This window comes from Babylonia areolata, chromosome 20, assembly GCF_041734735.1.
Source record: "Babylonia areolata isolate BAREFJ2019XMU chromosome 20, ASM4173473v1, whole genome shotgun sequence".
Lineage (NCBI taxonomy): Eukaryota > Metazoa > Mollusca > Gastropoda > Neogastropoda > Buccinidae > Babylonia > Babylonia areolata.
Genome location: NC_134895.1, coordinates 17,719,312 through 17,746,024, shown reverse-complemented (window position 1 = coordinate 17,746,024; position 26,713 = coordinate 17,719,312). Strand labels below are relative to the sequence as shown.

The window sequence follows — 26,713 nt, the reverse complement described above, 5'->3', positions numbered from 1 at the left end:
GAACTGTAGTGACTAACAGTGATTTATAACATGAATTACGACAGTGAGTGAAACATCTAGATAACAGTAAAAAAAAAAAAAAAAAAAAAAAAAAAAAAAAGCATGCTAATGATAACAAAAACATGCTCAGTCAAAGGTATATATATATATATATATATATATATATATATATATATATATATGTGTGTGTGTGTGTGTGTGTGTGTGTGTGTGTGTGTTGTGTGTGTGTGTGTGTGTGTGTGTGTTTAACTCCCCATTCTAAACCAGCCGTAAAAAATCTCAATCCACTTGTCAGTTTGGTCATTCGACATTATATTGAACGGCCAACAATTTGTTGATGGTTCTTGAAAAAGTCGGTGCACGTTGAGTATTTCTGTTTTCTTGTGTGTGTGTGTGTGTGTGAATGTGTGTGTGTGTGTGTGTGTGTGTGTGTGTGTGTGTGTGCGCGTGTGCGTGCGTTCGATCGTGCATGAATGAGCTCGCGCGAGCACAAGTGTGTATGTGAGTGTGTGTGTGTTTGCGTGCGTGCATGAGCTCACCCGGGCACACGTGTGTGTGTGTGTGCGTGTGTGTGTGCGTGTGTGTGTGCGTGTGTGTGTGTGTGTTCGTAGAGAAGAGAGTGTGTTTGGATTTGTAATATATTTTGGAACTTGGAAATGGGGGTAGAAGGCGGAGTGGGTGGGGTGTTTTAACAGCACTAAGGGCTCTTGGAGGATAGAAATTATATAAATCAACAACATCAGTAGCTGTTTTGTAGTAAGATAGGACCAGTCGTTGTATTTCCAAAGATCTGATCTTATTTTTTACCATTTTCATTGTGAAATGGGTCATTTCATTCGTAAGGTGATTATGACAATGGTGAGGATGCTGATACTGATGATGATAGTGTCGGATGATGATTGTGTGTTTCGGCGGAGAAGGATGAGGAAGATCGTGATGATGATAATGATGGTGACGATGATGATGGTGACTGTGTGTTTCAGCCTGACAGTGAAGAGCGGGAACCCGCAACAGGAACGTAGTAAAGATGCCAGGGTCACAAACGTGCAGGAAAAAGAAGAACCGTGAGTTTCCCCTCTGTCTAGTCTCAGCATCTGTCTTTGTCGTTCCCTTTGTCTCTATCTGTCTGTCTGTCTGTCTGTCTGTCTCTCTCGCTCCTACTTGACTTGATCCTTTATCTTATTAAATACGCATATACGGTTTTGTTGTATGTCACATCACCATTGCAATACTTAATACAACCACATTCAGTGCGGTTTTGTTGTATGTCACATCACCATTGCAATACTTAATACAACCACATTCAGCGCGGTTTTGTTGTATGTCACATCACCATTGCAATACTTAATACAACCACATTCAGTGCGGTTTTGTTGTATGTCACATCACCATTGCAATACTTAATACAACCACATTCAGTGTCCTACATACTTTGTGGTTATTGTTGTTGTTGGTTGTTTTTTTTTTTTTTTTTTGTTTTGTTTTGTTTTCATTTTCATAATATGATATTTGTATCCGGATTATATTACATGTGCTCGTTTAAATGTGTACGTATGTGAATGTCATGTTCTTTCTTCAATATCTCTTTGTTACTTTGTGAATATTTTGATTTATTTTCATTTTCCTATTTGCCCCGAGGGTTGGATGAGAAAAAAAAAAGCACATAACTATATGCTTATTCCACTTCCCTCAATTAAAATAAATAAATAAATAAATAAAATCGTTCGTTCGTTCGCTTGCTCGCTCCCTCTCTTGATGAATCTCTCCCTATGTGTCTCCCTCTCTCTATCACACAAACACTTCCTCCGATTACCACCACCATATCTCTCCCCTCTTTCCCCCCCCTCCGCCCCCCTTCTTTCCTTTTTCCTCTGTCTTTCACACTCTTTCTCTTTCTCTCCTTCTCCTCACTGTCTGCCTGTCTCTGTCCCCCGCCCTCCCTCTCTTTCTCGCTCGCTCGCTCGCTCCCTACTCCTCTCTCTGTATTATTTTCAACATAATTTTTTTTTTTTTAATAATTAAAAAAAAAAAAATTTTCAAATTATTATTATTATTTTTTTAAGCGTATATGCACCGTATATGTAAAATGAACAAATATAAGAACAATCCCGCCTCTCTCTCTCTCTCTCTCGTCGCTCTCCCTGCCTGCCTGTTTGTAAGTCTGTCTGTATATCTTTGTCTCTTTCCATCTAGCTGTGTAACTATCTTCTTTTCTTCTTCTCGTATTTCCGTGATTTTTCTCTTGCTTTTTCACTTTTTCCTCTTTTTTTTTCTGTTTTTCGTTTTGTTGTTGTTTATATATTTGTTTTCGAGGGCTGGATAAAAAAAAGCATGTATGCTTAATCTATTACCCTCAGAAAATAAAAATTATTCATTCATTCATTCATTCTCTCAAACACACACACACACACTCTCTCTCTCTCCAAGTCTGTTTTTGTCTCTCACTCTCACTCCCCTCCCCCCTCACCCCCATCTTGTTTTGTCTCTCTTCCCACATTCCTTTCCTCCATGTTCCTCTGTCTCTCGCTCTGTCTCGCCGTCCTGTCTCTCTCTCTCTTTCTCTCCGTCTCCCTCATTTTTTTCCATTCATTCCCTCAACCCCCCCCCCCTCTCTCACCCCCCCACACACCTGTGTAGTGATTGGCTTGATAAATTTAGATGCGACCTTTGCATCGTTTGATAGGATGAGGTTTTTTTTGGTGTTTTTTTCTGTCGTAATAGGTTGGAAGACACATAAATCTGATGTATATATATATGTGTATATATATATATATATATATATATGTATGTATATATATATATATATATATATATATTTATATTTATATGTATGTGTGTGTGTGTGTGTGTGTGTGTGTGTGTGTTGTTTGTTTGTTTGTTATTATTTTGAAGTCATGTTTATGATGTTATTTCAGAGGGGAATCTTTAGGTGTGTACGTGCGTGAAGACATTCGCTCGCAACACATAAATCATACTTTAAAAAAAAAAAAAATTGAAGTTGTGTGGTTTATGTAGATGTTATTTTAGAGGGGGTCTTTTAGGTGCGTGAACGACGGCCGCAATAGCCGAGTGGTTAAAGCGTTGGACTTTCAATCTGAGGGTCCCGGGTTCGAATCACGGTGACGGCGCCTGGTGGATAAAGGGTGGAGATTTTTACGATCTCCCAGGTCAACATATGTGCAGACCTGCTAGTGTCTGAACCCCCCCTTCGTGTGTATATGAACGCAGAAGATCAAATACGCACGTTAATCCATGTCAGCGTTCGGTGGGTTTTGGAAACAAGAACATACCCAGCATGCACCCCCCCGAAAACGGAGTATGGCTGCGTACATGGCGGGGTAAAAACGGTCATACACGTAAAAGCCCACTCGTGTGCATACTAGTGAACGTGGGAGTTGCAGCCCACGAACGCAGAAGAAGAAGAAGTAGAAGGTGCGTGAAGACATTCGCTCGCTGGGCGATTCCTCCTCATCTTTGCCTTGTTACTGTTTTGTTTCTCTTGGCTCACGTGTGTATACCGTTAAAGTAAGTGCTCATAATTACCCTTTGTCGGTTGTACGTGTGTGTGTGTGTGTGTGTGTGTGTGTGTGTGTGTGTACGCGCGCGTGCGCGAACGGGCGGGCGTGTGTGTGTGTGATGTGCATTAAGAAATTCGATTTATCTGGAAAAAGGCTACTTTTAACTGTCCATACCGAATTTTTGGCTTTGAAGCGGGGAATAATAATTATAAAAAAAAGAAAAGAAAAAAGAAAAACAAAATTCTCTACACACAGTCCAGTTGCAAGGGTGCATGTTTTCCGGCTTAAACTGGATTTCCGGATCGATACAATTTTATTTCGTTTTCTCCCCGATCTGCAAGATCCGGGTCGAGCGAATGAGGTCGTTTGTGGTGTCGCTAGCGTTCTGTGAAATCGGGAAGTAAGCCGATACGCACGTGCAGAAATAATTAGTGATCCCAGTGGTTCTTGTCACGTTTAGACAGCGCCTTGACGGTATACCGTTTATTCTGCTCTGTAAATGGCATCGGCTTGTTGTTGCTTGATTTAGTGGGCCAAAGCGTGTTGTATGTTGCGCGTCCGAGGGGGCAGTCACGTGGTTTGCATATTCTTAGGCAGCGAAATGCTTTTTATTACCATTGTCATATAATGCGAGAATAAAACAAGTCTCGAAAACTTTCCACGTCGTTGCTTACTTAAGAATTTGAAAGAAAAATTGCTTGCTGAGCTTGGAACATCCCATGTCACCAAAAGTAATCTTGTGTAAGAGCCCAAGCTGATTTCCGCTTAAAGCAATCTTGATACGATCTACTCATGAAGCGAAGCTAGCCAGATACAGAAAAGAATGAAAAGACCTGTATCTAATATGTTGTAGATACCTCTCCTGTGCCCCAGATATGAGTTATTTATTCTCTGAAATTCTGACATCCGTGTTGACAGAGAGAAACGTGCACTGAAGGCCCTACATCCGTATTGGCAGAGTTAAGCCGCTTTTCATCTGTGGCCAGAGCACTTCAGTGAAACACGATTATTTGGACGAGAACCAGGACACTGCCCACAGCCATTGTGCAGGCTTGATTAATAAGGATACAAGCATCCTCAACCATTGTCGTTGATGGATGATTTTGATTGGCTGCCGGTGCATCAACAATCGTGTGTGTGTGTGTGTGTGTGTGTGTGTGTGTGTGTGTGTGTGTGTGTTTTAATGAGAAAAAAAAGAAGAGCCAAACACACACTGCTAACGTGTGCAGAAAGATTTAAAACGTTCGCGTATTCGCTAATTATAATCATATCCGACAGTTGAGAATTCTACTAACCTGCGCAAGTCATTTCCGGGGGTGGGCTTTGTTGGGAGGAAACTAATCGGCACCCTGGGAGGAAACATGAGACCGGAAAGAGGTGAGGCAGGGTGGGGAGTGGTAGGAGCTGAGGGATGAGGGAAGGGTTGGATATTTTCTCTGGGTTTTCCACGAACAGGATGGACCCCACCAATCTCCTCACACCCTAAAAAAGTCATATTGAAAAAAATAAAATAAAATAAAATAAAACAAAATAAAAATAAAAGATGTCTTCCGTTAAATAGGATCGGCAGTTCCCGGTCCGCTTCGATCTCTGTCGCCCTCCGGTTAGCGTGTAATAGGACTGCCCCTGCTGCAGATCCATTTGTGTGTGAAATGTACTTTTAACGATGTGTTTGATCTGTCTTTCCCCCTACCTGTCTGTCTCACGTGGAATACAGATGATACCTGGAACAACACAATCAGTTTTTTTATGCTATTTACTGATGATGTTGTTGTCTTCTCCGACACACCCATAGGGTTACAAAATCAATTAAATGTCCTTAAGCAAGAAACAGACAGACAACGATAAACAGTAAATCTCGAGAAGACCAATATTATAGCTTTCCGCAATTGAGGTAATCTTTCCACTCATGAAAATTGGTCCTATAGGGATCGGGAATTAAAAGTAACCAATTCATACAGATATTTAGGAATGTTATTTACAACAAAATTAAGTTTGACGTCTGCGTGGGATGAAGCGAATAGAAATAAAGGGAAATAAGGTGTAATCCAAATTATAAAATCACTCAGGAGACAACGTCCGGCTGATGCTCAGCTTTTCTGGAAGCTATTCGACACACAAATTGAACTAAGGAGCGGAAATATAGGCACTCACGACAAATAATCAAATGGAAAAAGTACATACTTTTGCAATGAAACGCTTTCTTCGTGTCCCATTACATTCATCAAACACCATAATATATGGCGAAACCGGCAGGTACCTATTGTTTCTTTAATTTGCAAAAGGCATAAAATATTGGCTCAAACTAAGAACACTGCCAAGCAGAAGGGAAGCATATAAGATGCTGCTGCTGCAAGAAGAGAAGGGCAAGCAGAATTGGGTATTTTACATCAGTAAAACATTAAACGGAACATGGATTCGGTCGTGCTAATGAGCTGGGTACGAGAACGGCTTTGTATAGGAATTTATAAACAGGCATAATTTATAGCATGTTACAAACAAAAGTGGTATGGAGAAATAGAGAGCAATGATATGTATGTATAACTGGTTCTATTCATTCAAATCAGTACTTAAAAAAAAAGAGTATATTTTAAGATTGTAACAAAGAAATGGAATAAAACCTGTTTGCGAGGTTCAGATTAAGAGCACTAAAAATCGAATGCCAACAGACCATGGTTCGACACAGACGCAGCAGCATCTCCTGCCCAGTGTGTGTCGAAAGCCCAGAAGATGAAGATCAGTTATTTTTCAACTGGAAAGGATATGAAGAAGTGCGAAAAAAAACAACAACCCTGTATTTTATTCAATACAGCTTTAGCACAGAGAAAAGATTTGTTCGGCATACTGATGACAGAAAATGAAGATAATTATGATCATTACTCTCACTTGCAAAAATCCGAGGCAGTAAATTTACGTAAGAAGTCAACAAAAGCCTCAAATACCCATTAATCAATTAAGAATTCTTGTGGGTTCTAGGAGAAAAAAATATATAGATAAAAACGGAAGGGTGACATTTGGATGGTCAGCTTCGACAAAGTAATGATGTGAAGTGTTTGTATTGATGTTATGTGTTCCGATGTTCCATGCAAGAGTAGTTATTATATAATATGTATTTTGTTGTCTGTGTACTGTCCAAACCTTGCAGACGAACGATTGAAAAATAGGCACCCCCCCCCCCCCATGGCTCCCCCCCCCCACACACACACACACACATCCACCCCCACCCCGCCCCCACCTTCACTTTTGAAGCTATTGACATTAAGTATCAAAGCGTCGCATATCTCTTGTTAGGTTTTTTCTCTTTTTTTAATAAATCTTTTTTGATTAAAAAAAAATTATTCTCCAAAACTGTTTTTCTTTTCTGTTCCATTTTGTCTGTTTTGCAGCAGTTTGATTCTGATTTGTACCCCCTGTGTCACTAGAGCTCTACAGCTACTGATATTAAGCATTTCAATGTTCAGTTTAGTAGGTATACATATGTGTCTCTGTCTGCCTGTCTCTTGGTCACAAGCGCACATAAATAATTCCGTTTTCAAAAGCGATAAGGTCATGCTGCAAAACATCCGTCACTTCAACAGCAACTTTAACTTCAAATTATTGCATGTGTGTGTGTGTGTGTGTGTGTGTGTGTGTGTGTGTTTGTGTGTGTGTGTGTGTGTGTGTGTGTGTTTGTGCGTGCGTGCGTGCGTGTGTGTGTGTGTGTGTGTGTGTGTGTGTGTGTGTGTGTGTGTGTGTGTCTCAGTGTCTGTTTGTGGTGTAGCGTATATTGATCTGTCTGCACGCTCAGACACCTGCTGAAACTGAAACTGTATAGTATTTTTTAACTTAAGTGTTCGAGTTCGAGTCCCGGTGTTGAGTTTTAGTTTTTGTTTCTGAAGGAGGCATCATTGTGTTCGGACAAATCCATATACGCTACACCTGGGCCACCACATCTGCTTGGCAGTGTTCTGAAAGCAGCGTAACCCAACGCGCTTCTCAGGCTTTGTGTGTGTGTGTGTTGTGTGTGTGTGTGTGGTGTGTGTGTGTGTGTGTGTGTGTGTGTGTGTGTGTGTGCCAGAGGACAATGCGTTGATGCCATGGGTTGTCAATGCGCCAAGTGCGTGCTGCACGGGGGACATCGGTTTATCGTCTCACCCGCATGACTGGACGCTCAATTTGATTCTCCAGACAAACTCGGGAGAAAGGGCGATAGCGGGATTCGAACCTGGACCCTCACGGACACTGTATTGGCAGATCAGCGTCTTGACCATTCTGTCACCTTAAAGTGACAGGAGGCAGACACAATGACTGCCCAGTGCCAAACATCGAGCTGTCGCACTGAGAAAGAAGCAACGCTGCCATGGACACAGAGATAGGGATGGGCATATAACCATCATCAGCGGCCTTTTTTTCTAGGTGGTCAGTCCTAACACACACACACACATACACACACACACAGAGGCGGCTTCGAGGCCGCCATGATCAACAAGATCAGGGAAGTCATAAACAGGACAGGAGTGTGGTCACCCACACCTACACCCGACACACAGAAAGAGAAAGAGAAAGGGAGGCAGAACACACACACACACACACACACACACACATTATAATAATCATAAGGTCGTGATATTTCCCCTGTGTTTCAGTCAGCGCCAGTAGCAAAGATTTGTGGAGCCACGCGTGCGTGTCGTTATATAACTTTCGGGAACGACAATGACGTCGTTCGCGACCGGTGAAGCACAGCCTGAAAATCAATGCGCGACACTCGCTCTCTCGAGTCGACGTTGTATTGTTGTCCACACCGTGAAAACTGGACGCCGTGACGTCACATCAGTGGTTGATCAGTGTCCAACATGGCGGGAAAGGCTTCCAGAGCACAACGACGCGCTGGCGTCCGTGCGTTTCTTTGTGCGTGTTATCATCTTATTCCAGACTGTAAGGAGTTTGTCGTGTGCCTATTGTTCGGAGAGACATGCCGACCCGCTCGGCACAGTGAGCGCACATGCAGGGTTTGTCGAGAAACTGCCAGGTTGGTTCTTAAAAAAAAAAAAAAAAAAAAAAAAAAAGTTAGACAAAGGCAGGAGGGTGTGGGAGGGGGGAGGGGGGGGGGGGCTGTGTAGCTATACAACACAGCGCTCATGCTGCTGCTACTGTGACGGTGGTCCTGCACCCATGCCAGCAGCTCATCGTCTTTCAGGTTGTTCCAGTCTAAGTTGTTCTGTTCTTGTTTCTGGAACTTCTAGCGTTCTGTTGTTCTTTGTGGCTGACCAGTCCACAATAATTATTATTGCGGAAAACAAAGTCAGCAAAGCGTCTAGACTGGATGCGGCGTTTGTTTCTTTCTTGTTTTTTGATAAACTGGTCAGATGGTACAGCCAGCACTGACCCCTCAACCACTCGTTTTAGGAAAGACAGACGGAGGTCATGACATCTCGCAGGCTAGGAAGCTGTAGATCTTTCAGCATAGTTGAGACACAACCAGCGTCTCTACTTCTGTAGTCCCCTTTGATGAAACGTGCTGCTGGGTGTTGTATTCATTCAACCTTGTCTGCATCGCCTTGGTGGTAGGGGTCCCATACTATTGCCGCATACTCAAGGATGGATTGTATGTGTGCTGTATATGAGGTCTTCCTACAGGTCTGAGGGCAGTGTCGCAAGTTTCGTTGCAAAAAGCTGAAGGTGGAATTTGCTTTTTTGGTGCCACTTTAGGACGTCCAATATAATCACTCAAAGATAGGGGTTTGTACTGACTTGCTGTAGTATTTCGTTACAGAGATTGTAGAAAAAGTCAGTCTTCTTCATGGTGATGATATAACACTTCTTTGCATTGAAGCGCATGCCCCAGTCTCTTTCCCATTTTTCAAGTTGTTTCAGGTCTTCTTGGAGAGCAAGATGATCAGCGAAGGTCCTTATCTGGTGGTACAGTAAGCAGTCATCTGCAAAAAGGCGCACTTGCGATTTAACTGCTACTGGCAGGTCATTTATGTGAATTAAGAACAGCAAAGGGCCGAGCACTGTGCCTTGCGGGATGCCAGAGTCAGCTGCAACTTCTCGTGATTCCTCACCATCCAAGACAACCTTCATGGTGCGACATATGAGGAAATTCTGGATCCAGTGATGTATAGGGCCTCTGACACCATAGTGGGGCAGCTTATGGAGTAGTTCATGTGGCACGGTGTCAAAGGCCTTGCTGAAATCCAGTATAGCCAGGTCTATTTGGGCACCTTTGTCGAAAGAAGAGAAGAGGTCATGCATTGTGGTTAAGAGCTGGGTCTCGCAGGAATGTCCCGCTCTGAAGCCATGGTTTAGGGGAGTCAAGGTGTTTTGCTCCTTGAAGAATTTATGTAGATGGTGGCAAATAATGTGTTCTACCAGTTGGCAGAAGACTGATGTGATGGAAATGGGTCTGTAATTTTCGGCCAAGTGCTTGCCCCTTTTCTTAAAGGCACATGAGATATTTGCACTGTGCCATTCCTGTGGTAGTTCTCCTGTGTTGACAGCACGCTTTACCCGCTACTCATCATCCGACAAGGACTTGCAAATGTCTCATTTTAGAGTCCTAAGTTAATTGCATCTATTTAAACGAAAATTTTCGCAATGGAGACATGATAAATGAGATGTTGCAACCATCTTTCGATTTAGCACCACCTATTCTCAAATGGTTCACTTCCAAAAATGACTGAGGTTGGAATCCCAAAATGGTATTCTGACAAGGGATCCAATTTGTGGTCCTGAAATCGGAAGCCCAGTCAGATGACTTTGGTCATACATTACTGTACATTGTCACAATAATATATCTATATATCTATCTCTCTCTCTCTCTCTATATATATATATATATATACTCCCGATTTAGCACCACCACTTCATAAAACTATGTGTATATGTCAACAACTAAAGTGGTGCTATTTAGGGAGTATGTTATATGTAAATGTTGATTATATAATATACATTGTCAGACTAATGATATATATATACTCCTGATTTGAAGTGGTCCTATTTAGGGAGTATGTTATAAAATTATGTATATAATGATTATCTAATATACACTGTCAGACTAATAATATATATAATATATACTCCTGATTTAGCACCACCACTTTATGATATTGTGTTTATGTTAACAACTGAAGTGGTGCTATTTCGGGAGTATATATACCGCGCTGAAGTTTAAACAGACTTGGTTCACCAAGAAGAGGGTTCCTTTTGGGGGATATTCCACCAGAGATAAGGGGCTTGGAATGTATGGGGGAGACACTTAAAATTGGCTGGTGCTATTTGATTAGCACCATTTGCATGGCATGGCATTTGTATAATGTAGATGTACTGTGTAATAAACACCACATGAAAAACAATCGGTGATATTTTCCACTTCAGACACAATGATATATATATATATATATATATATATATATATATATATATATATATATATATACTGATTTAGCTCCAACACTTTATAATACCATGTATATGTCAAGAACTGATGTGGTGCTATTTCGGGACAAATTTGGTTCACCTAGAAAAGGGTTCTTTTTGGGGATATTCAACCAGAGGAAAGGGGCATGAAATGAATGGGGGAGACAAACTTGAAATTGGGTGGTGCTATTTAATTAACACCATTTAAATGACATTTGTATAATATAGAGGTGCTATTTAATATTAATAAACACCATGGAAAAAAGCACTATCCGTGCTATTTTCCGCTTCAGACTATTTCATTGACAGTTTTTGAAATGAACTGTTAACTGAATCAGACATTTAATTACACATACTTAACCATGACCCAACTAGTGCAGACTCCGGCAGGGGTCTGACATCCCTGCCGGAGTCTGCACTAGTTGGGTCATGGTAAGTTACTAAGTATGTTATTTAAACGTAATTTTAGATAGAAAATTTCCTTTTTCTATTTAATTACTACTGAAAGCACTTGCCCGAGTCATTTCTGGCACTTTTATGGACGTAATAACGCCTTGACCCATACCACCGAGTGATGTCAACCTAGTGTTACATTCCACGCGTTAAAAATGCACCCGTATTTACCTTGTTAGAATGCTTGGAAATAGGCACAAACTTCTTTTCTTGCTGATGTGTGTCTGCACAGATTCATGAAGTCGGCCCACTCTATGAAGTATTCCAGGCTACAGCTGTTAACATAAACTGATAAATGAAAGCCGTGACGATGGCTCTTTGAAAATGGTTAAGAAATTTGGTCCAAACCAATAGTTGAATCAAACGAAGCCACTTGTATGCTGGCCCTTAACGTCTTGTAGGTGGCTCCACTGTTCATAAACTTTCTTGTCAAGAGAAGACTCGGACAACTCACAATCGATTGGAAAAAGATGCGAACTTTGTGACTGCCTGTCTTTACTTGGCATGATACACATATTTACGACATTTTTGCCAGAGTTCAGTGTTTGTGCATGTGAAACATTGTCACTGTACACGGAGAGAATGTCACTTTGTGACACATAGCACCGCACATGAAATTCACACACACAAAAAGGTGTGCCTTCGTTTTGGAGGAATATATCAGCTGTAATTTTCAGTCAGTCAGACATCTGCCTAACACTAACAGATGTGGTACGGTGGATTTGTCCTAATGCAGTGATGCCGCCTTGAAAAACTGAAACTCAGTGTGACAGTTGTTACATGCACTTGTGTGTGTGTGTGTGTGTGTGTGTGTGTGTGTGTGTGTGTTGTGTTTACTCTCATTGCCTGTGTGATCTGTCTCTCTCTCTCTCACTCTCTCTCCCCTTCACTTTCTCACTTTCATTGTTTCTTCCCACTTCTTCTCACCCTGTCTGTCACATACATGACTGCAAGTATTTGTGCAGGTATGTCTGTGTGGGTATGTGTGCACACAAATATGCCATGAGGTAAAAGGGCAGGCACTGTTTAGTGAATGGGGGTAATGTGGTGGGAGTTGTTTTTATTTTATTTTTCTTCTTCTTTAGTTCTTATTTGTTGAAAAGAAATGCTGATGACAGAGTAGATTTTGCTGAAGGGGGCTGAAGTCATCTGTTGACAGACAACCACTGTTTTGTAATGGCACCAATTGTTTTTTCAATGGTCTGCACTTCATAATGAAACATACAGGTTTAATCATTTTATTAATGTTTCTATATGGTATGTATTGTGGCAGACTTTGTCCAGTTATGGCAATGACAAAGGTTTTCTTTAATATTATGCACTTGTTTATCATGAATTACAGTTTTGTTTTGTTTTGTTTTTGTTTTTAATGGTATGCTTTACTTTACAAAATGTACATTTAGTTATTCATGTCAAAAGTAGAAACATAAATTTCATACACTTTATGAATCATCTGTTTCATTTGAACAGGGCAGCATACCTGATAGTGATATTTTATAATTTCGTTATCATCTAATTTATCTGAACATAAAGGGATACATATGTAACTTCATACTTTGCATGTTTCACATCCTCCAACAACATTATTGCAGTGGTAACTATAAAGCTGATAAAGAGCAATTCTATCTTACACTGCTGTTCTTTTGTTTGAGAGAAATAAACTCTACCAAGTGTGTGAAAAGGTGTTTTTTTTAAGTCTTGCATGTGTGTGTGCAGCCCCACCCTGGAAGAACTCAAAACGTGGGGAGAGTCTTTCGATAAACTAATGAAAGACTTAGGTAAGGGAGTGCAAGATCAAAAGGGTGTGTGTGTGTGTGTGTGTGTGTGTGTGTGTGTGTGTGTGTGTGTGTGTGTGTGTGTGTGTTCATGAATACATCATTGCATGTATGCTCCTTTTGTCTGTTTCATGTGGATACTTAAGTTTTCAACCATGTGTAGACCATAATAACTGATACACTCACATCTAAGGCCAGCATGTGTACATTTATGTCATAGATGTTTGGGGCATGAAACCATTAATTTATATAGGACTAGGAGTGAAAGGATGATTAAAGCTCTAAACTTGCATCATAATATATCAATCACATTGTACATAATAACTTAATAAGAGTATGCAGTGAGAAGAAAAGATGTGGCATTACTGGCTCTCTTGTCTCTGTCATTCCATTAATTTTGACTTCTCTGTCTGGAGCAGAAGACCTGTTGGTATGACATTAGTGAGGAGAATGAGGTCAGCAAAGCAGTGAGTGCAGTTCAGGAGAAGAGAAAATCAGTCTGGTAATACTAATAGTGGTATTTGCAAGGACAGTCTCAACAAAAGAATGTCCTCCTCTGTTGCCATGGAGTAAATGGAGATGGCAGACAATCAAGGAAAGTTTTTTATTTATTTATTTTATTTATTTAAAAAAAACAAACTTTTATGACTGAGGTTATATAAATTGTGTTACTTGACCCACATCAGATCAGTAGGTAATAACTGCATTACTTTGTTCCTGTTTTACTTATATGCATCATAGTGTAATGCTGTGATTGCAGAACTCATTCTGGCAAGAGCACACACACACACACACACACACACACACACACACACACACACACACACACACACACATGCATTGAATGAAAGTTCAATCTTGAGCGCATCTGTGACAATTTCTGTATGTCTTGTATGTCTACATGTTAATATGCTGATATAGATTCAAATTTATGATATATCTATAGATATATTTATTTAGTATACACACACATGTGCGCAAACACACACACACATAGACACCGCACACACACACACACACACACACACACACACACACACACACACACATATATGTATATGTTTGTGTGTGTGAGTGTGTGTATGTGTCTTTTGAAAAACATAAAATGCATGATGTTGCAGGAGGCCGCAGACTGTTCCGCGAGTTCCTTCGATCTGAATACAGCGAAGAAAACATGTTGTTCTGGCTGGCCTGTGAGGACCTGAAGTCCGAGAACAACCCTGATGTAGTCGAAGAAAAGGCACGCTTGATATATGAAGACTATATATCTATATTATCGCCCAAAGAGGTGAGACACTTATCAAGTGTTTGAACAAAGTGAGTCTGTGTAATAACTTTGTATCAGCTGTCTTGTGTATATCCATCATTCCATGTATCATTGTGTATGTATATATATATGTGTGTATGAATGTGTCCATGGCAAAATTTAGCAGATTCAGTTTTTGTCAGGAAATTATATATACTTCTATCTGTCAATACCAGATTTGTCTTTAGAATTCTTTCCATGCTTTCCACTTCTAATGACATTGTATTAACAAATGGGTACAAGAAGTAGTCAGATTTTCTAAAGTAATTTTTACTGTTATTCGTGTTTAATTACACATACTTAACCATGACCCAACTAGTATGTTTTATACAGCAGGCAGATACTTGAAAGGCAAAGTCATTCAGGATTAATCACATTTAACGTTCAGAATTTTTTTATGGTTCCCTCAAGTCATCAGTACAGGAGAATTAGAACCAAAACCAATCACTTTTCGAAAACATTTTTCCCCAAAGCAGTCAGGGCCTTGTTTCTTGAACTAACCCAGAATAATGTGTAATGTGTGGTGTGTATTGAAGAGAGTGTACGCATTGATGCACTCTGTGTGTGTGTGTGTGTGTGTGTGTGTGTGTGTGTGTGTGTGCTACTGTTTGTCTGCGAGTGTTTGTGTATGATTTTCAGCTTATGATTGCACTCTTTTATGTAGCATTTCCACCCATAGAAAACTGTGGTTTGAATTTTCTTTTTCTTTCAAAATATTTTTTGTATATTTTTTCTTTAAATCTTCAATGGTTACCTACCCATGATTGTGAGTTGTTTCATCCTGTCAGTGTCGAACACATGATTATATTATTCTCCATTCACTTTCCTTCAATAAAACTATACTCATGTTTGATATATACTTAAGTATACAAGGAGGTGCCATGAAAGCCATTGGATTTTTGATCCAGTGTTCACCAGTGATTAAGGTTCAAGGCCCTGTTTCATCAGCTTGGTGTTGTGTTCTTCGGGAAAGGTACTTTAATCTGATATTCTTCAGTACACCCACATATGAATGGGGGGCAGTGGAGGGGAGGGGTTCCTGACCATGGTTAAAGTTTCATGTCAGTTGTTGGTCATTGACACGTATAATTTTTTAAATGACCTGTCGATGTGGGACTTGTTGATTTTTCATAAAATCATTCATGCTATAACAGTAAAAGGTATTTTGTATATTTCTGTTATTCTCCTACAAAACAATTACAATTGTAGTTTCAAGCTCTGAATAATTGATATTAATATAATTGTTTGTTTTTTTTAAATTTGTTTTTTTGGTTTTTTTTTACTATTCGACATCGAACAAACATTGTGAAAAAAAGTCAAAACTTGTACTGAGCTGAGAAACTAAACAAGACCTGTATGTGTACACAAAGGCACCGTTGCTATTGATACTGTAAACTGTGGCAGAGTATATTTCCAGTTTAGCTTTTTATTTTCTAACCAGTCTCCTTGATTGAGGATTGGCTTCGATACATGCAGAATATTTCATTGTAATAAACCATCATCTGCATTGTGGAGTATGCCCCTGAAAGGAGCTGCCTGATGCTGAGAAAGATCGATTTAGTGTTCAGAGACAGTTGCAATCTCTTTCACTCTGCCAGCATCTGGAGTCTGAATCAGAGAGATTTCTTCAGTGTTCTGGGGAATTCCATATTTCTTTCTTTGATGTTATGCAAGAATAGTTCTTTTGAATAACATGAAATCTAGATCCAATCAAGATAAATGTGATGCAGCACTCAAAAACCTGGCTAAAGTTGCGGTTAAATTACAGTGTTCAGTGCATTTGACTCCAGGATTTTCTGAAATTACGCCAGCTGATGATGTGACAATATACTTTGTGACTGCAGTTAGTAAAGTTATTTTGATCTGGGGTCTAATGCTGAAGTTCAAAAGTTTCATCAGTGTTACAGGTGTTTGTTTGTTTGGTTTTTTTGTTGTTGTTTGGTTTTTTGTTTGAACACAGATGTGGCCTTTGTCTCTCATTTGAACATTCGTTGTCACGGTTGACTGCTGTCTTGTGGCATGACGTCACTCCTGCACTCACCATTTTTGACTTCGTTTGAGTACAGAGAGAAAATATTAATTTTCCTGTGCTTTTTTCAAATAAGAATTCATAGTTTACTTAATTATGAATCTCTAAACACCACAAACATGTTCAAGATAATTCTTTTTCTAAAGTTACAAGCAGGCAAATGCATGGTTTTTTTAAATGCCGAATTTTCCTTCTGTTCTTCTTTTGTTGTTGTTGTTAATCTGTGATTTTTGAAGTTTCTGAAAGTACATATTTAAAGGTAAAAAATTTATCTGTTTCCAGTTTCAAAAAGGTGTCAAAATGTGTAGACCGATTCATACAGACTCCACCAATTTAAAAAGAAAAAGGGGGAGGAGCAAGATGCCTGACCTCATATAGACTTGACGAAGTGGTCAGATCATGAGGATCTTCCAAATGATGAAGAATACGTAACAAAAACCTCAAAACTTTCATGAAATATAACAAAAGAAATAAAGAAGGTAGTTAATAGAATATAAATGAAAAACAAAGGTTACCTTCAGCAAATTTGCCCACACTCACATATGTTATCTCAGCAGTTGCTCACTGAATTGTTTGAGTGTGTGTATACATGTGTGTGTGTGTGTGTGTGTGTGTGTGTGTGTGTTGCAAGATGACAGCATGTGCTTTCTGGCTTGTTGCAGGTTAGTTTAGATTCGCGTGTCCGTGAGGTGATCAACCGCAACATGGTGGAGCCCACGCCGCACACGTTCGACGAAGCACAACTGCAAATCTTCACACTAATGCATCGAGATTCCTATCCCAGGTTCCTGAACTCTCAGATCTACAAGAGACAGTTGCAGCAGCATCAGTACACGTGAGCATAGTGGTGCCCCCTCCTCAACATTCATGGACTTCATTTTGTGCATTTGTTTATCCTCTTCCATGTCTCTTAAATGGAAGGCCCCCCACCCCACCCCCCCTCCCGCCCCCAGCAGGTGGTCTCCGTCACAACGGGTCGCCATCTTGTGATGTTGCCTGTATTCGCCATCACAGGAAAAGCAGCCTTGTGGGATTGATGACATCATCTTGGCAAGGGGAGGACAGAAGAAAATTTTTAGAAAAAAATTTCCTTGTGAGGCAGACATTTCTCCTCCCCCCACTCTCCACCCCTTGTAGCACTGGCTGTCACTGGCTGTGAGTCTGGCCTCCATATTTTGTGCAAGTGTTGGAGGGGCTGTGGTGAGTGGTGGGGTAAGGGTCAGGGGTGTGGCATGGATTTGGGAAGGGTGGTGTGCCACGCACTGTAGTAGATGTAAGGGACTGTGAGGAAAGGGCTGGGAGTTTAGGGACTGGCTTGCTGCACAGCAGGGAAGGTTTGGACCACTTGTCTCCAATAGAACTCCACTGGACATGCCACTCTTTGTGATCTTTTTAACGAACATCTGTACAACCCACGTTCACAGGCACAGTGTGTGTGTTTCACTAGTAAATAGTTTTACCACAACATTCGATTGAACAGATCAGTGATAAAAAAAAAATTTTTTAAATCAAGGTCAGCATGTGTGACTTGTTTCCTTTAGCTGCTTTTTTTCTTCTTTTTTTTTTCAGTTGAATGTCACAGTTTGGTATTTGTTTTACTGCACTGTGAGCCTCCTTGAATAGTACCAGTTACTATAGAGTATAGCCATTTGCCTAAGAATGGCTAACCGTAATGCTTCACATTATTTTAAAAAAAAGAAAAAGAAATCAATCTCACATATTGAGCAGATTCCTAAAAATCAGTGCAGAAATAATAATAGTTTGTGAAGGGAATGGTAGATAAGCTCAAAGAACGCAATATGATTGATAGGTGTGTGCCAATTATTATCTTTTAGTCAGCTTTAATATTGGAACTTATGCTTTCTTTTTCATCAGCATCTACTTTTTGTTTTCTTTATGTAAAGGAAACAATTCAGTTGACATATTCTTGTTTACTGCACATTTCATTTTTTTTTTTCACAGAAAAAGTAGAAGAGACAAACTGTTTCTTCACCTGCAAACCAGAAAATATAAATTAGGACGGCAGCAGCCAAGCAATTGGCAAGAACTATGTTAAGGCAGGAGTGATTTTTCTTTTCTTGTGCAGCTGTTGACCAATAAGGCAGATTTCATTTGTTAAGACAAAAACTATCCTATCACATCTACATTGATAGTTGTGGGGTTTGTGGCACACTGAGTGTTTGTAGCACTGTGCAGGCAAAGCATCGGTGTCAGGTCCAGGTGCATGTCAATCCATGTCTGAGATATGGTTCACAACAATATGTCATCATGTCATAAACAACGAAACTTGAATACAGTTGATTTGAACAATAGAGTGGTAATGGCTTAGATGATGGTGCTTGATTAATTAAATCAAAATCATCGGGTAGATTTTGCTTTAAATTGTCAAAATAACAATGGAGAATGGACTGAATACAACAGAGGCTAACCTCCCCAAAAAGAGAACGTTTACTTTTGTAATACTGACATTGAAAACTATCGGCAAATGCGAAATCGAAAATACATTTGTGCTATTATCTCTAACAGACCAGACTAGAGGATCACAAATCTAAATCAGATGATGGTCTTCAGTGTCAGTTTCATCAGTTTGACTAGATGTAAAACATGGTATTGCAAATTTAACGCCAAAATGGTTGACAATTGAATTTTATCATTTAGGTAGAACAACATGATCTTTCACTGCTCAGTGTTCTCACCTATTTTTAACTTGAAGGATGTGTGGCACCATCTGCTCTGCCAGCAGCTCTTTAATAGCAACTGTCGGCGGCTGAATGACGGCTCACGTCTGCAGATTATGGGATGTGGATGATAGCTGTAAACCTGGCGTCGTCATGGCCCGTAATGGCCCCTTGACACTGTACCAGCGGACAGGATGCAGCAGATCACCGCTGGCCTCTGTGATCCTGTCCGGTCACTGCAGTGCTCTCTTTGTCCACAGCACACCCGCTGGCACTGCAGTGCAGACATATCTGGTAGAGCAGGTTGCTCTGTGCTCCCTGTGCACACATAAATCCAGGCTGTCTCATCCCAACCTTCTGCACAGCTCATCTTGTGAGTCTCCATCAAGTCTCGGTCATTGAAGTATCCGCTGATGCTGTTTTTGGCATGAACTCACTTGTTTCCTAACAAGCCAACTCTGCAACTGAGAGAACTGACACCTAGACCTACAATCACCATTTTGTCCTTGAAAAAATTGTCTGATGGCTATGTTTAAAGCATATGATGTAATGACAAACTGTGGCACCAGTCACATGGGTGTCTGTAGATGGTGCCTAAGCCGGCTGACACACAGATGGCACAACAAGTCTCTTGGCAAGTCTCATCAATGGACAACCAACTCTGCCCTTACCCCAGTACACTGATTCAGAATAGCTGACACTATCCAGAAACCACATCTGTGGCTTTTCAGTGCAGACTGGATTCAGTGGTGTTCTTCAGGGGTGTGGCTCTATCAGGAAAACTATAACTGGAATACAAGATGTTTTATACCTTTCACTTTCCAATGGAGCATTCCTTGGACCTCAGTATGTTGTATGTGCATATTGCTGGTCAGAATGTAAAGGGCTGCTTGTAGCACCACACATTTAGTAGTGTTCTATCATTTTAGTAAAAGAAAAGAACAGGTTGGTATTAAAAAAAAGGAAAAAAAAGAAGCACCATTACTGAGGAAGGCAGTGAGTGTTCAGTGTATTATGCAGTGCACCAGGATCTGCAAGGTTCTCTCTGTTTTTTTTGTGTGTGATTTTTTTTGTCTGCCGCTCTTGTGTGAGGAATTACCATAGACGATTGACTTGACAGGTGTAAAAATGGTGGTTTATTAAGCATCCCTCACATCTTGGTAAAAAAAAAATGACAGGAGATGTGGTGAATGCTCACACTGGCAATGTTGTCATCTGCAGTTGCTTAACTCGGATTTGCACAATGAGGTCTGATGGTGTAGTTCAACACAGTGACAGAATCACCAAGTGTGTTGGTCAGACCAGCAAGGGTGTGCCAGAAACATTCCCCTGGATACGAGGTTCTGTGGCTGAGGTTGACTGCATGACACCAGTTCCCTGACAGTTCACACACTTGCAGTGGCTGTGGCCTTTTGTTCAGTTTTCAGAATGATGTTCAGCAGTCTTGTTTTATGCACCAGCACGGTCCTGTTCATGCCAGCCAGGCAAACTGTTTTGAGAAAAGTCCTGTACTGCATGTGCTAATTGCAGTAATGTGCTTATAAAACATCCAGTTCTGTCAAAATCTCCTTTTTCTCATGTATCGAGCATGTGGTTGTTGCTTTATATGGAAATTGGTTTCATGTATTTGTATAAGCTAAATTCCAATGAGAAAAAACTCTTGTTATGCCCACTTACCACCCCAGCGTGCATCCCGTGGATTTTCCAAGATAGGTTTATAATGGAAAAACATGTTTACCTTGTTCACACAGTGAGTGGTCCTTAACTTTCTGGACCAACATGTTATTTTAAACTTTAAAAAAAAGAAGAAATTTTTTATTTTATTTTACTACCCTTAGGTCTTTGTAGGGCCACGCATTACTTTAAAATTCAAGTCTGTGGTGATCAGTGTCACAAACATGATATATTTTATTCCAGCAGTATTTAATTCCCATCCTCTTATCTCCTTGTTCCCAAGCACTCTGGGTTTTTTTGTAGGCATGGTGATTTTGCACACCTTTATGAAGTTAATTTTTTTGCAGAATCTTATGTTAGTGTGTATATTTTACTGTAAGACCTTCTGGTTCAGATGTATTAATGCAAGATTGTGCCACAAGCCAGGTTGCATGTGAGAGAGAGAGAGAGAGGGGGGGGGGGGGGAGAAAAAGAAAGAATATTGGTAAGGGAACTCAACACCCACAGAACCCAACTTGGCCTGATGACAAACACTAACAGGACCTCGTCTGACAAACACTTCCAATGGCAGTTTGCAAAAGTCAAGAAGATCTTGTCACAATCAGTATCTTAGCAATATCCTGCATGTACCATTTCCAAAGTCGTGATCCTTTTACAATGACCAGTTTGTGCTTCTTCAAGGCCATCTTTCACAGAGAACTGGTGATTCTCCTTACCATCAACCTTTAATATTACTTCTGTGCACATTGCAAAATGCCTGAGCAGACTGCCTCATTTTTAGATAAGGTTTGCACTGCTGCTGTGACATAGAGCAGTGCCCCTGCAGAAAAGGCAGCCAGACAACAGAACATCTGCTGCAGTCCTGCCCGCTCCACCAAGCACTCCGAGAGAAAACCTGGCCTGACCCAGTCCCAGCGGTCCGGAAGCTCTTATGAGGACTGGAGGACATGCGACGTACTGCTGCCTTCGTCAAGGAGACGGGGGAATCCATCTAATAAATGACGAACGAGACAACACTGCTGCTGGTTTCTGTCAGAGAACAGGAACATAGTACCAACACAGGGAGAAGGAAATTGTGTCAGACATCTGAAGAAGTGCACTTTCCATTCAGTCTCAGTTTATCAGAACTATCCAGTATGGAGAGGTCATTCTACCTTAAGTTGTGATATAATCACAGTTTTTTTCACAGCAAAACTCATGCACATAGAGCATGGGATGCTGTGAGGTCTATCATGAGTTGTCTGGGACAATTAGCCACACTTTCTTAGGGTCTTCATGAATGGGTCCAAATGAGAGTGTACAGTGTATGTTTAAGATGACACAAGTTTAATACATAAAGGGTTCATCTTGTGGGTTTGAGAGTTGGACATCAGAAGACAAAACTACTGCTATGTTTTCTTAGCAGACAGAATCTTCCTGTTTTGTTGATAAATTGTATTATTACACAAAACTTGATTGACTTGGTTTTTGGCTCACTTATGTGTTCACACACAATATTTCTGTGTAATAACAGTGTTTCAGTTGTCAGGCGTGTCCATGTGTGTGTGTTTCTTTGCATGTGGTAAACTTAAATTAGTTTTCTCAGGAAATACTTTTGTCTGTCAATACCAAATTTTGATAAAAAAGAAAAAAATCTTTCCACTCATACCAATGGTAGGTGTAACTGTAAGTCTTCCTGGTTAAGATGCATTTCAAGATGATGAACGATATATTCCATTCAGCCTCTGGATCCGCAGAGGGACATTCAGGGTTTGTTACTGAAACATTTGTTTTGGGTTTAAAATATGGCATTACATTTTATTTCATGTCCACACTTAAAAGAAAACTAATTCTGGATAGAGCACACACAATGACACCATCAGTGTGTTTACTGCATACAAATATTTTAAACAAGATACTGAATTGCCTGGGATGGAAAGAAACCATCTTGCCTGAAAAGTCTTTGTCAGTGTCGGAATCGTGCATTCAGTTAATAATTTGTGATAACATGTGATCATATTGTAGAAACTTGGCAAAGGAGGCTACTAAATTTATCCAGAGAAAGATTTGTGCACAGGCCTCATCACTTACTCTGCATAATGGCCCTGAATGACCATGAAAAATCAACAAACTGAATAACAGGCCAGTAAGTCTCAAGTTGCACAATGCACACATGAATGATTATTTTCAAGTATATAAAAAGCGATCAACTCCTGACATTATTTGGAGAGAAAAGAGTCATGATGAAGACAGGGAAAGTTTGAAACTTTGGATTGGTCATTCTTATGTAAAACAGTGAAATGCCAATCCGTGTGGGCTGCTTACAATAGAATTGCTCTGTTTTCAGTCAACAACTTTTGGTTTGACAGACACTCATTTCTGATGGTGAGCAAAAATGTTATTTGGTTCATTATGCACTGGTAATCACCCATCCCCATCTCCCTGCCAACCCCCCTCCATCATCGGCATTTCCATTTTTTTTGTGTTGTGCAGCAGGAATCACATGTGAGCCATGAAGGTTTCGCCTCCTGTTTATTGGTGGTTGGTTTTTTGGGGGTGGTGGTGGGAGTTGATTAAATGGCTACAGTATCCGTTGTAAATGCTGCAAATTCCCCATCAAAAACTGGGGGAATGATGATAGTCATCAGTGTCATGGACTAGACTGCTCAGTGGTGCATACAAATATATATATATATATATATATATATATATATTCAGAGAGCTGATCCAGTTTAGTAATGAAGTGTTTACATGTATGAGTGTTGAGGGTTTGCATCCCAGTCTTCAATGCATTCTCGCCATTTCATTATGTGGAAATAGAATCGCATGAATGGACCATTAGATATTTCTGTACGCCCATGTACAGGTATTCCCATCTCAAATTCAGTATGATGTCCATGAGCCAAGATTGAATCTGTACTAATGAATATATCTTTATTTTGCACACAGTAGACAAGTTGAAATCTTCGACACGCACGCACACACACACACACACACACACAAATACATTTTTCTTCTTTATTTCCTCTTAGTGTAGAGGAGACAAGGCAGTTTTCACACACTCGACATGGCTTTGTTTTTGTGATTACTTTTGACCACCCACTCACTCCACCTTCAAACAGGATGTTTCTCAGATTTACAATTTAGACTCAACTGAGTAACATCACTATCAAGAAAAATATCAATGGATGTTTTTTTTGTTTTTTGTTTTTTTCAAGCAATGAATAACATCACTTTCAAGAAATGTATAGATTTTAAAATTCTTTCTCAATTTGTCATCATTTATGCCTGTTTTATGAACATGTTTAGGTACATAAACTCAAATAACAAATGCATACAAACTGCCGCTTGATACATGTTATTTGACAGTACTGTATACTTTCAAACTCATAGGTTTTGATGTGTTTTTCGTTTGCCACAATGCTCCGCAGGTGACAGCATTTACAGATGTTAAATTTGTTCAAACACCAGTGTTTTAGATGTGATTTTGTGCAGACACTTCGTTTTCAGCAAGTGGGTGTAATTTTTCATGGTGTCATTCCTTACGTTGACAGTGTATTAGATTGAAGGTAGGTGTATAAATGTGTTTGTGTACCTGTCATGCCTGTCAGAGAGTGGTCAGCATTTTGCCTGTGAATGTCATGCTTTTTTGTTTTCTTTCCAACCTTTATCAGTACAGACTTGCTTTCATTGAAGAAATGTGCTGGTTTCATTTTCTTTCTGCCAGCAACAAAATTGTTACAGGTTTTTTTTTTGTTTTTGTTTTTTAATTATTTTTTTTAAAAATCTTCTTCTTTTTCTTAAACTTTTCTGCTTACATGACAGATCAGTTCATGGAAAACATTTACTTGCATAGAGATGTACAGTAAATCAACAAAATCTTCTTTGAACATGTAACTATCTTATTTGAACATGTAACTGTAAATGAGGGAGACTTATTTTAAGAGATTTGTTAACTAAACATTAAATTGTAAATTAGGGAGACTATTTGGTGATAGATAACAAGAGATTGTAGGAACTGAAAGGTACAATCAAAGATTGTAAATCAAGATGTGGTAATGATGAAGTATAATGATAAAATAGTGCTAGCAAGAAGCATTAATCTGAAAACGAAAAATATCTATCTCTGAAAACATCGCAGAATATGACTGCTGAATCTGCTGTCTTTGGCACACTTTTTAAATTTTTTGAAATTTATTTATTTATTTATTTTTATTAAGGTGACCCTACAATTTTTGTAATGATAACAGATAAGCCTTGTTGCCATGCTGAAAGTTAAGGATGGGAGTTTTGTTGAGATGTTTATTTATTGTTGCCATTGTGCAGATGCTGACATTTTCCAAGAATGTTCATAAATGTTATCACTTTCATTGTTGCATGCTTTCATAACCCTGGTGAGTCCAAAGCTCTTGTGATGCATAAGTCGTCTATGATCAGCTTATAACAGACACCATGATCCTGTTGGTATTGCCAACAAGGAAAGGTGTTGGCTACAAGACCGAACCTGATTTTAAAAGCTTCTCTGATTATCCACATCTTTCTTTTTCCTTGCAACAGATTTGTTAGTGGTGCCCTTCCCCCCAGGCCCCTACACCTTCAAATACTTTCATTTGCATGTTAAGTGATTTTCATTGAAATCTGAACCCAGGTACTGTATGCAGTTTTTGAATGTTAGGAGTGTGACCGCTTGACCTACTGGTGGATATATTCCAGGCAGTGGTATTGTCTGTGTGAGAAAAGTCAACATGTTTTTCCTTAATCATACGTTCCAGTCATGTTGTGCTTTCATGGGTCGTTGTGCTTCTGTCTGTGTGTGAATGTGGGGGGGAGAGTGCATATAGCACAGGAGGGGAACGATTCCCAAAGCACAAAACTGGTCAAGCACCCAGTGTACACTCCAAGCACTTTAAATGATGATAACTCGTCGTTTGGCGACTCCCCAGTCACCATTATGTAGTGTATGTTCACAGTTACTCTGTGTGTGTGAGAGAGGGTTGACTTAATGTGACAAATTAAAAAAAGATGACAGCAAAATTCCAAAAGATGTGTGTTGGGTTGTCATTTGGCATGGTTCCTTAAAACGTGGATGAGAGTGTATCAAATGGACTGGGCAGAAAAAAAGTAATTGTTAGGTGTTAATTATTTTTTGTTCATTTGTTTTTGTTTTTTGTTGCTGCACATCTCTCTGTACAAACCATCCTCCCAGCCCAACCAGAGAAATTCTTCGAAACACACACACACACACATGCACACACATGCACACACACACACAGTCACAAGTGGTATCCTTCAATATGAAAAACCTATCTACATACAGAGATATCCTGCAATATGAAAGACCTGCCCTTTGATGACAGAGAAATCCATCATGAAAGATAATAATTATCTGGGCTCATTGGTGACTGGTGAGGACTACACAGGATAGACATGTTCTGCTACAGCATTTACCTGGGAAGGCCTGGGATGGCACATCATTTCAGATCTTTCAACATGAAAGACCTAGCAACAGGCAAATAAAAAACCTATTCATTACCAACAGACATCCTTTGACATGAAAGATCCCAGTATTCATTACCAACAGACATCCTTTGACATGAAAGATCCCAGTATTCATTAACAGACAAATCCTTTGACATAAAAGACCTATTCATTAACAGCAGAGGAGTCCATCAACATAAAAGACCTATTTATTAACAATAGAGAAATTATTCAATATAAGATACCTGTTCATTAAAGGCAGACATATCATTTGACATAAAAGCCCTATTCATTATCAACAGACAAATTGTTTAATATGAAATACCTATCAGTGAACTGAGAAATCTTAAGAGCTATTCATTGACAACAGAAAAAATCCTTCAACACAAGAACAACACGGGTATCCTGCAGCATGAAAGACCTGT

The 26,713-nt window shown here is 39.8% G+C and overlaps 1 protein-coding gene across 1 annotated transcript in view; it reads left to right on the top strand.

Annotated features, from left to right (window-relative positions):
- Window positions 1-25,852, top strand: part of LOC143294548 (regulator of G-protein signaling rgs-2-like) — a 98,685-nt gene extending 72,833 nt beyond the window's left edge. The window contains exons 3-6 of the mRNA XM_076605924.1: window positions 984-1,064; window positions 13,086-13,147; window positions 14,266-14,432; window positions 17,142-25,852. Coding sequence (XP_076462039.1) covers window positions 984-1,064; window positions 13,086-13,147; window positions 14,266-14,432; window positions 17,142-17,318 — 487 coding nt within the window. The 3' untranslated portion in view covers window positions 17,319-25,852. The remainder of the gene's footprint in view (window positions 1-983; window positions 1,065-13,085; window positions 13,148-14,265; window positions 14,433-17,141) is intronic.
- The last annotated feature ends 861 nt before the right edge of the window (window positions 25,853-26,713 follow it).